This window comes from Rosa chinensis, chromosome 5 (assembly GCF_002994745.2).
Source record: "Rosa chinensis cultivar Old Blush chromosome 5, RchiOBHm-V2, whole genome shotgun sequence".
In the NCBI taxonomy this organism is placed as follows: Eukaryota; Viridiplantae; Streptophyta; class Magnoliopsida; order Rosales; family Rosaceae; genus Rosa; species Rosa chinensis.
This window is the reverse complement of record NC_037092.1, coordinates 9593400-9603611: the sequence shown is the minus strand read 5'-3', so window position 1 is coordinate 9603611 and position 10212 is coordinate 9593400. Positions and strand designations below refer to the sequence as shown.

The window sequence follows — 10212 nt, the reverse complement described above, 5'->3', positions numbered from 1 at the left end:
CATTTGTAGTTGTTTAATGACGGCTTCTGTGAGACCATTTTGGGTGTGAACATGAGGAATAGGATGTTCAACTTTAATCCCAATGGACATGCAATAATCATCAAAAGTTTTTGATGTAAACTCCCCAGCGTTGTCTAATCTTTTAGACTTAATAGGATGATCAGGATGGTGAGCCCTTAACTTAATAATTTGGGCGAGGAGTTTAGCATATGCAGCGTTTCTTGTGGACAATAGCATGACATGTGACCAGCGTGTCGATGCATCAACCAACACCATAAAATATCTAAATGGTCCGCAAGGTGGTTGAATAGGTCCACAAGTATCACCTTGGATTCTTTTGCAAGAATGGTATATTTTCTTTATTGTCCTTTGCATTGGATGGTCTCGATCCTAATTTTGCTAAAGAGTAGGCTTTGCAGAACGAATGATGGGCTTTAGAAACAACCAATGAGGATTTGGGTTGAGCCATGAAGTCACAATCAACTTTAGAAGTAGGATTTGGAGTTGACAGAGCATTGGTGGCGTCAAGGCCACCCTTAGACAGCAGGGGGACGGTGGCGCTTGCCGGTGAAGGCCGGTTTTGAGGGTGAAGGGCTCCGTGAGGCGCAGGGGATCATTCGGGGTCCAAAATTTGATTTTTACTTCTTTTCGTTCTGAAAAATGGATGTCAGTGTGAAGTCTTTAATATATGGATCATCATATCACGACCTGGATGTCCCAAACGGTCATGCCAAAGCCTATATGTGTCGTAATCCCGTAGATCATCTCTCATAACATGATTGGATTCGATTATTCAAATAGTGGTTGCATACAACCCACTAGTTCGACACATAAGTTTCTCTAAGACTCTTTTTTGGTCTGTAGTCATTAGAGGTGATGCAAAGGAACTCTTGTCCATTCTCACAATGTGTTTCCACATGAAAACCATTGACTCTTATATCTTGGAAGCTCAATAGGGTTCTTCCTGCCCTAGGAGCATAAAGAGCTTCGGTGACATTTAAAGTCGTGCCATTTGGCAACATAAATTGGGCTGGTCATCTACCATGAATCAATTGAGATGATCCAGCCATCGTAGTCACAGAAGATTGAGTAGGCGTCATCCATAGGAATAATTGCCTATTTCGAAGAATAGTATGTGTAGTTGCACTATCCACGAGGCATTCTAGCTCTCTAGGAAACATACTGAAAAATAATAAAGTTCGAAATTAAAATATGTCCAGGACATTGAATAAAATAAATCGAGACTTTATTAATAAAATAGCCAATGATTACATCAAAGTTTTGTGACCAAAATCTAATCCAAAAGAAAAATCGAACTTTAGACAAATCGTAGTCACTCAATTCGTTGGGTAACTCCAATTGAATATGACCAGGAAAGTAGGAAGAGATGTTGGTGGAGTAAGGCTCACTTAAATACCACTAATCTCAAACTAGTTTCCTAGACATCATACTCAATTGGATGAGCCTGGTGAGAAAGAGTGAATCCAATAAGTCATTTTATTGATTAAGGCATAATTGCCATTACATAATTCTTGGAAATATAAAGGACTAAACTAATCAAAATCTGCAGCATCCTTGTGCAATCCTTTGTCAGATTTGAAGTCCGCTATGGTGAGATTGACGTTGGCATCATCACCATCATCTTCTTCTTCATCGGCAAAATGTGCCTCTTGATCTCTTGCTTCTCTATATGGTTTATAATGTGCAGCCAACTTGTTGCTTGTATTGCATTGTTTGAACCAATGTTCAATAGATCCACATCTATGGCATGCATCATTACGATTTTCTCCCTTGAATTGAGATGCATCTTGTGCATGAGGACGAGGTTGACGTTCTTGTTGGACAATGGCGCCACCCTTATGGCCAGTGGCCTTGTGTCTTCCTCTCCCACGTTGGCCTTGGTTGCCACGTGTTCCTGCTCCATTTTGGCTGTTTTCTTCCTTTGTAGGGCGGTTGTATGGACCAAAATGTCTGTTTTGTCCCTTAATTTTAGGGTTCCGCTCCTTGCGCCCTCCTTTGGGTGAATTATTATAATTCGCCTCTTGAACGCTCTTAGTTTCGACAGGCCTTGAATTATAATTCTTCACGAGAATATTATCATGTTTTTCAGCTACAGACATAACATTAATTAGCTGATGAAACCTCGTGATCCGTCCATCATTGTATTCACCTCTATATTGCTTTGATACCAAAATTGCTGAGACGGGGGAAGGTGGAGAGAGTTTTCTCAATTAGCTCTTGCTCCGTGACGGGTTGTCCACAGAACCCCAACATGGTTTTGAGGCGTAGAGATTCTGAATTATATTTAGCTACGGACTTGAAGTCGGCGAATCGTAGATTGCTTTATTAAAGTTTCAAGTCAGGGAGGAGGGAGTCCTTGACATTGCCAAATAGCTCTTCTAGCGCAAACCATAGTTCTTTAGCATCCTTGATCGCCATGTACTCCAATCGGAGTGATTTATCCATGTAGCGTCTCATCAAGATGAGGGCGGTGGCATTATTCGTAACCGTACGCTCAAATACGAGCTCAGGGTTTGGTGCCTAAATTACAGGTGGGATCTCTTTTGAAGTGAGATGGTTCTCAACATCCGTGACCCAACTATGATATTCTGAGCCAGTTGAGTCAAGTATAGGAAAGTCAAGCTTCGGCTTCGACATCCTAAAAGTAAGAAGAAGAAGTATATTAGTTTCGGAGTTAAACTTCCATGACAACTAATAAATAATAAGATTTCCGAGCTATGCTACCAAGAAATAGATTTCCAAGAAATTTTGGATTAGATCGAAACAATGACGTTATATGGTCATTAATCGATGCTTACAGACGCTCTTAGTCCGAAGTCTTACGAATGCTCTTAGTCAGTAATATTTCGATGCTCACGAACGCTCTTAGTTCGTGGTTTACAAACGCTCTTAGTTCGTATAGCGTGAATCCCCACGATTCAGCTTTTCAAAGAATCAAACCCACGTTATAAGAAAGGTGGGATGTAGAAGAAGGGAGGTTGCAAGCTCCAAGGAAAAGAAGGAGAAATTAAATTTCAAAAGCAGGAACTTTAATTTAAGGATTAATTTCAGTTTACCCCCCTGAGTTTTGGGGGTGAAATTTCACCCCCTCTACTTTCAATTTTGAATTTTTACCCCCTAAACTTTTCAATTTCAATCAGTCTTGTCCAATTTTTACTGTTCCGTCCAAATTGGACGTTAAGTTTGACTTTTGAGGGCTAAAATGGTCATTTCAACATAAAAAATTAAAAAAATAATAATTTTTTTATTTTTTTTCTTCTGTTTTTAAGTTTTTTTTTTTTTTTTTTTTTTTTTTCTGTTTCTTAGTTTTTTTTTTTTCCTTTTTCTTTGTTTTTTTTTTTTTGGTTCTGTTTCTTCTTTTTTTTTTAAATTTTATTTCCAACCTATACATCACAAGTTATAATAGGTTTATAAAAACAAAAAAATACTCTAGGTAGTTGAAAGTCGCTCGCTAGTCTACGATATTTGTGACATATCTCCGATAAAGTGAAGAATTTTGGATATATTCCAAATAAAGTGAAGAAATATTTGTAAAAAGTAATTTTACACTTTATCTGTAAATAAATATCTGTATATCCCCAATAAAGTGAAGAAATATCTGTGTAAAATCATTTTTGGTTTACGATATTTGTGATATATATCCAATAAATTGAAGAATTTTAGGATATATCCCCAATAAAGTGAAGAAATATCTGTAAAAAATGATTTTACACTTTATCCAGTAAATATTTGTATATCCCCAATAAAGTGAAGAAATATCTGTATAAAATCATTTTTTACAGATATTTATTTTCAGATAAATATTGGATATATATCACAAATATCGCAGACCAAAAATGATTTTACACAGATATTTCTTCACTTTATTGGGGATATATAGATATTTATTTACAGATAAATGTAAAATTATTTTTTACAGATATTTCTTCACTTTATTGGGGATATATTCTAAAATTCTTCACTTTATCGGAGATATATTACAAATATCGTAGACCAGTTAGCGGCTTTCAACCACCTAAAATATTTTTTTGTTTTTATAAACCTATTATAATTTGTGGTGTATAGGTTGAAGACAAAAAATAAAATAAAATAAATAAAAATAAAAACTAAAAACCAGAAAAAAAAAAAAAAAAAAAAAAAAATTTTATTTTTTATTTTTTATGTTGAAATGACCATTTTAGCCCTCAAAAGTCAAACTTAACGTTTAATTTGGACGGAACAGTAAAAATTGGACAAGACTGATTGAAATTGAAAAGTTTAGGGGGTAAAAATTCAAAATTGAAAGTAGAGGGGGTGAAATTTCACCCCCAAACCTCAGGGGGGTAAACTGAAATTAATCCTTAATTTAAATACTTGTTTGTTTGAAATTGGAGCTTGAAACCTTGAGTCTTGAATTCTTGAACTTTTGGAAGCTTGGACAATTGTTATCAATGGAGGGGGCTTTGGATGGCTCGGTGGTGTGTGGCAAGTGTATGGGCAGTAGCAAGTAGTAGCTGCAGAAGATGTGGCCGAGAGTAGCAGGCAGACGTCCATAGGCTAGCAATGCTAGCTGCGTTGCGGCAAGGCTGCAGGCACATGAGCGCGCAGGCGGGCAGTAGGGAGCGCAGGGGCACGTAGCGCGGGGCAGACTGCGGTGAAGGCTTGGCTAGCTCGAGCTAGGGGCTGTGGGGTTGATTTTTGAAGAAGGTTTTTTGTTTTGGGTTTTTGGTTTTTGTGGTTAGGGCTCGTGTTGATAACATGTTTAAGAATAAGAGAAATTGAGAGAATTGTGTGTTTCATTATTAAGAATAGGAGCCATATATATAGTGATTACAAAGTACATGTTCTAATGTTACAAGGAAAACTATTCCGAATAGGATTAGGAATTCTAGAACATTCTCTCCTATTACAATCATGGAACTAATCCTAGTTTCATTAGGCACACATAAGTCAATTTCTTTCAACAATTTTACATTTTTTTAGCTATTGTTATTGCATAAACTCCGGTGGGCCCAATTATAAACATTTTACACAGTTAAGTGTATGTATTGCTAATTTACACAATATTTGTAATTTTTTAAAATATGTATGAGTTTAATCTATATGAATTGCTTGTATTTTCTAGTAGTGATATAGCATTTTTTTATTTTTTGATCGAGTGATATAACATATTCCCAGCTACCAAAATATTTGAAGTACACATTTTTAACGACATTCATCAATTATTCAAAGGAAAGAATCTGCATGCGATCAATTTCATAGGGAATGGAAACTAATGGAAGTTTGGGCTAGCTGTAGGGAATGCACTTTGAGGGTACCAATTATCCAATAAATAACTTTTATCTCATGCCTCTAGTTTGCTTTTGATTCATGACCTGAGGGCTTCTAGTTAGGACTGTTAAAGGATAATAAAAATATGTCCCAGTGTTTCTTGGCTCTATCATCCTGATCGCCCAACATGGTGTAGATAATAGCCTGCAAATTTGAAACATGCGCCAAAACTTCATTAATCGCATGCTAATTGACTACCTGAAGCAAAAAGAGGATTTATTCGAAGAAAAAAATTAACTAGTTAATTCAATGAAGCACCTTGTAAAAATGAACTAGACCTTTCGAACTATTCATGGGTTCACACTTGAGACAACCACGTTCCGAAGCCTCTTTGTATTTTCCCTGTAGACACACACACATATTCAAGATGTTCTGTTTTCTTCATACCTTTATTATCGGAAGGTTAGGACTAATATTGCAAATGCCCAAGTGAACTGGATTTATAGTTTTAGCCCATGGGTTCTTCTTTTCTTTTTCTTTTTTAACTATGATGGTCAGGAATTATTAATCTTATAAATAATATGATGTAAAGACTTCGCCCGAAATAAAACCATACATATTTGGGAACAAGAAGTCAGATATTTGAATATTCATGTCTAGTAAAGCTCTTAGAGCTAGCATTGGACTTCCGTAAGTCAGGAGAATTAGTTGTAGCTTCGAATGCCCTCTTCCCCAAGATTTGGAAAAAAAAAAACAGCAAGTTGTATGTTGTAGAACAAACCTGGAAAATGAGAACTAGTACCAATTCCATCTCCACATCTTCTGCCTGATGAGGCCCTTTTTTCTTAGAGGTTTTGTTGTATAGATTAATAAGTTGTCTCTCTGCCTCACTGCACATTCCGGACTTGATTAAATCCGCTACTGCAATCTACAACCGTCATTGGCCAGGTTTGAAATATCATCAGCACGGATATATCACCACTCATATTAAAGGATATTTCAACAAATATATCTCCATACATTTAAGATGTATCGGTCAAGAAGAGCATTTCTTGGGAATAAAGATATTGTTGTAGAAAATTGGATAATTGTGTTGTATTCATCTCACCATGAGATTTATATAGGGTTACATCATGTATACAAAAGGCAATACATAATAGCTATACTAATCAATCGCACATTACAAGTATGTCAATCGCATACATTACGAGTCTGTCAATCGCATACATTAAGCAATACCTATTGCATGAATAGTCATTATCATTTACAACAGATATGTCTAACAATGGAAAAAGGGATATACGTATATCGGCAGAGAGTAAGCTCAGACTGTGAGAAAGAAATTTAGTTCTACATAAACTAATAGCAAAGTTTAGATACTGGGTGTAAAGGGCGAACAGAACCTCAAGATTGTCATAGTCGTGCTCTCTTGGCATGTCCGGAAAAGAGTCAAAAATAGACAGCTGCGGTGTATATCCACTCTTGGGTGTGGTTATATGTCTATTCAACTTCAAAAATGAATCTAACACTTTTTTCGGTGCAGGCAAGACAACCTGTGGGTCTTCTTCAGTTGAGGACGAAGAACTATTATTCTTGCAGGCAATGGCTGTGGGACTGAAATTGAAGTTGTAGTTGATGACTCCAGGGGCACAAGCCAGAACTTCAGAAGCACCCCCCACCATCACAATTTTTTTACCATTGTCTTTGTCGTAATTCGGCGAAGGTGGCGAGGGCTGCTTGTTAAGTGCACATATCACAGGACTATTGAAGGTGTGTCGCGATAGGGTGGGGTATGTGGAAGCCTTTGAAAAAAGTGAAAGAGAAGAAGGTCTGAAACTAGAATAAGGCCTTGCTAATCCGGCTGCACGGCTAGTGGTGGAAGGAATGTTGAGAGCACCACGATGGAGAAAAAGTGCAGAGTCCATCATACCAGTTTGTGCTCACAACCGTGGATCTAGGGTTCTAGCTAGAAATTGAAGGGTTAAGGATACAAGTATTTATTGGTCAATCATAGTCTGAAATGAGACAATGACTGAAAATATGAAGAATATTTTAAGGTGTGCTGAAGTAAGGTATCAAATTTTTGTCCTTGTAGTATGGAATTTCTTTACGTGTGAAACACATGATCACACGGAAGGGGTGTAAGGAAGAAGCTGTATTTCCATAGACTTGCTGTTTTTCCCAAAGGGTTTCTTCCCTGTGTATGGTAAAGTATCGAATTGTAATCTCTTTTTCAAGAAATATAAGAAAATACAGCTCTACAAGTTTGTCTTTGGTCCCTGTTTGTTTTAGACTTGTTCTTTTGAAGTTTTACAATTATGAATAACTAATTAAAAAATTGGCAAAATGCTTTGCTTGTAAGATAGAAGTACCGAGCGAACAATATTGGAAGTAGTTTTGCTTCTTATCTAAGACAAGAATGAACCATTCTGACAGCTTGAACTTAAAATCCCTAAGAAAAGCATCAGTTTCGATCTTCACCCTTTCTGCAAAGACTGAAATAGATTGGAATTGTTTGATAGTTTTCCCAATTATCAATTACAGCCTTTCAAGTTCATCTTTTGTAAATAACTAATCAATTACATGCTACCAATATCCTGTGTACCCTACAAGTACACTTGGGTTCCTTCACATGTTACAAGCATAGAATCCATCTGAAACAAAGCCTTCAACAGAACAGCCATGGTGAACCTTAAGATGACAACTAAATATGGTGCAATGGCGTCAGCCGTCTTTGCCAGTATCTTTGTTGCAGGGGTTTATTTTGTTCGTGAACGTTCTCGGAGAAAGGAAGAGGCGCCCCCAAAACTCATGAGGTCTGTGTCCATGGCCGTCCTCCATGGAGGGAAGCTGGCCTTGAAGAGATTGCTAGATTATCATGGAGCTCGAGCAGACAAATGTGCACTGAATTTAGCTGAATGTGAGTTGAAGACTCAACTTTTTAGTGAGAAACGCCCTGATTACAAGAAGCTGCAGGTTAGGGATCTCATCATATACATTGTCTATAATGGCATGTTTTTCTTTTCTACTGTCGACTTCAAAGCATTATCTATTCTGAATTGAAATTAAGATAATTAATCATTAAGAGTACTTCCGCTGGTGAGTTAGGTCCGGTTGTTTAGCAGGCCTAAGTAACACGTACTGTGGAGATCATGGGATCAAATCTTACTGACAAAAGTAAACATAAGAACTTCTCAGTCACGATCTGAGATGCTACGTTATCATCATTCCGCTCATTCTGTAATGACGAATCATGTGTAAATATCTGGTCATGCATGATCAATTTACAGTTCATAACATTTCGAATATCTTTTTGTTTTGCTCAAGTGTAGTTGATTGTTGCAAAGCTTGAGATGAGTGGAAAAGAAGCCGAGACAGTCGAGATATTAGAGAAAGCAAGAATAAAGGCGAAAAAGGAACAAAAATGGCATGAAGCATATGAAACTGAGATGTTACTAGTGGAAATGCTTATATACAAGGTATTCAGGTACTCAAATTGAGAAATTTGGTACTTCAATTTTCTAATCAGCTTTAGGATTAATTACAAACATTCTCGAGGTTCTAATGCAGTCTTCGTCTGTTTCCCTCCTGCAGGGTGATTACGAGAAGGCGCTCAAATGTGATTGCTTGAGTCATGAAGAGATCTCAGATGCAAGGCGACCACTCTACAAGGTACGGAAACCTTTTCCCTCCTATTTTCTTAGCAGCCAATCAAACAAAATATGGAATAACATGATCAGATTTTCTTGAAAATATTGGCAGGCCATCATTTACATTATGTCATCGTCAAAGCAGCCTGCCATAGATCAGTGGGAAAAATTTATCCAGCTGAATCAAGCATTCCACTGTGAACCCAGTTTGGAGAAAGAGAGCTTGGAAGAAGCTCAACTCCATAACCTCATTTCGGACTTTAAAGAGTTTGAGAAGGTTGTCAAAGTACTCAAAGATGATATAACAGAGGCGCAAGCCAAGCAGAGAAAGTAAAAAGAACGAAATTGATGAATGTTAGAATGAGATGGAGTCAACTAAGACTGGAATTGCATGTAATCAAAATAAGTTTATTCCATGTGTTGAAGGAAAATATGATTTGCAGAGAGAATTGATGGGAGAATTGTGTGTTCTATTATTGATAATAGGAGCCCTTTATATATGGATTTACAGAGTACATACAAGGTAATAGAATCTGAATACAATCAGAAAATCTAGAACATTCTCCTATTACAACTCTAGAACTAAACCCTAGTTTGAAGAGGCACACTAGAATTCAACTTCCTTCAACACTCCCCCTTGTGCCGCTCAAACTTGGTGATGACGCTTTGATCGTTACCACACTAAAAACCTTGCCAGGTAACAAAAACCCAGTGGGACAAAAATAACCTTGGTCGAATGACAAAAAGAGCACAACATGTCATTCACTCTTCGAGATCGAATATGTAGACATCATACCTCCCCCTGATGTCAATATCTCCCCCTGATTGCTACAATCATGGGAGTTCGGATAACTTTCTCAACTTGATGCTCTTCACATGTTTCTCAAAGGTGGATTTAGGTAACGACTTAGTAAATAAGTCCGCTACATTATCCTCTGATTGGATTTGATTCACTTCAATATTTAGAAGTGCTTGTTGTTGCAGATTGTAAAAGAACTTAGGCGATATATGCTTTGTTGTCGCCCTTGATGAAACCTAATTTCATTTGCTCAATACAAGCTGCATTATCTTCTTAAATGCATGTAGGTTCATCTGTGGTAGACTTCAAACCGCAAGTTCCTCGAATATATCTAATTACAGACCTTAGCCATATGCATTCTCGCACGGCTTTGTGTAAAGCGATAATCTCTGCATGATTTGAGAAAGTAGCAACAAGGGTCTGCTTTGTAGACCTCCAAGATATCGCAGTGCTTCTCATGGTAAAGACATAACCTATTTGGGAGCGACCTTT

At 37.3% G+C, this 10212-nt stretch overlaps 2 protein-coding genes across 2 annotated transcripts; one reads left to right on the top strand and one right to left on the bottom strand.

The window, feature by feature from the left end:
- Positions 1–5157: 5157 nt before the first annotated feature.
- Positions 5158–7256, bottom strand: LOC112167626. The gene is made up of 4 exons (XM_024304668.2): positions 6675–7256; positions 6053–6199; positions 5590–5673; positions 5158–5475 (listed from the first exon to the last, which is right to left on the bottom strand). Exons 1-4 carry the CDS (start codon positions 7197–7199, stop codon positions 5386–5388), a joined length of 846 nt encoding a protein of 281 aa, XP_024160436.1. The 5' UTR covers positions 7200–7256; the 3' UTR covers positions 5158–5385.
- A 342-nt stretch (positions 7257–7598) lies between these two features.
- LOC112167551 lies at positions 7599–9400 on the top strand. Its single transcript, XM_024304580.2, has 4 exons — positions 7599–8247; positions 8604–8750; positions 8866–8943; positions 9034–9400. The coding sequence occupies exons 1-4, from the start codon at positions 7954–7956 to the stop codon at positions 9253–9255; spliced, it is 741 nt and encodes a 246-aa protein (XP_024160348.1). The 5' UTR covers positions 7599–7953; the 3' UTR covers positions 9256–9400.
- Positions 9401–10212: the final 812 nt, after the last annotated feature.

Bases quoted from the DNA above. Each gene is read 5' to 3' on its own strand.
- LOC112167626 (XM_024304668.2), bottom strand. From the start codon at position 7,199: ATGATGGACTCTGCACTTTTTCTCCATCGTGGTGCTCTCAACATTCCT. The intron at 6,200-6,674 runs GTTCTGTTCGCC...TGACGGTTGTAG, and splicing joins ACGACTATGACAATCTTGAG to ATTGCAGTAGCGGATTTAAT. The intron at 5,674-6,052 runs GTTTGTTCTACA...GTGTGTCTACAG, and splicing joins TACTAGTTCTCATTTTCCAG to GGAAAATACAAAGAGGCTTC.
- LOC112167551 (XM_024304580.2), top strand. From the start codon at position 7,954: ATGGTGAACCTTAAGATGACAACTAAATATGGTGCAATGGCGTCAGCC. The intron at 8,248-8,603 runs GTTAGGGATCTC...GCTCAAGTGTAG, and splicing joins CTGATTACAAGAAGCTGCAG to TTGATTGTTGCAAAGCTTGA. The intron at 8,751-8,865 runs GTATTCAGGTAC...TCCCTCCTGCAG, and splicing joins TGGAAATGCTTATATACAAG to GGTGATTACGAGAAGGCGCT.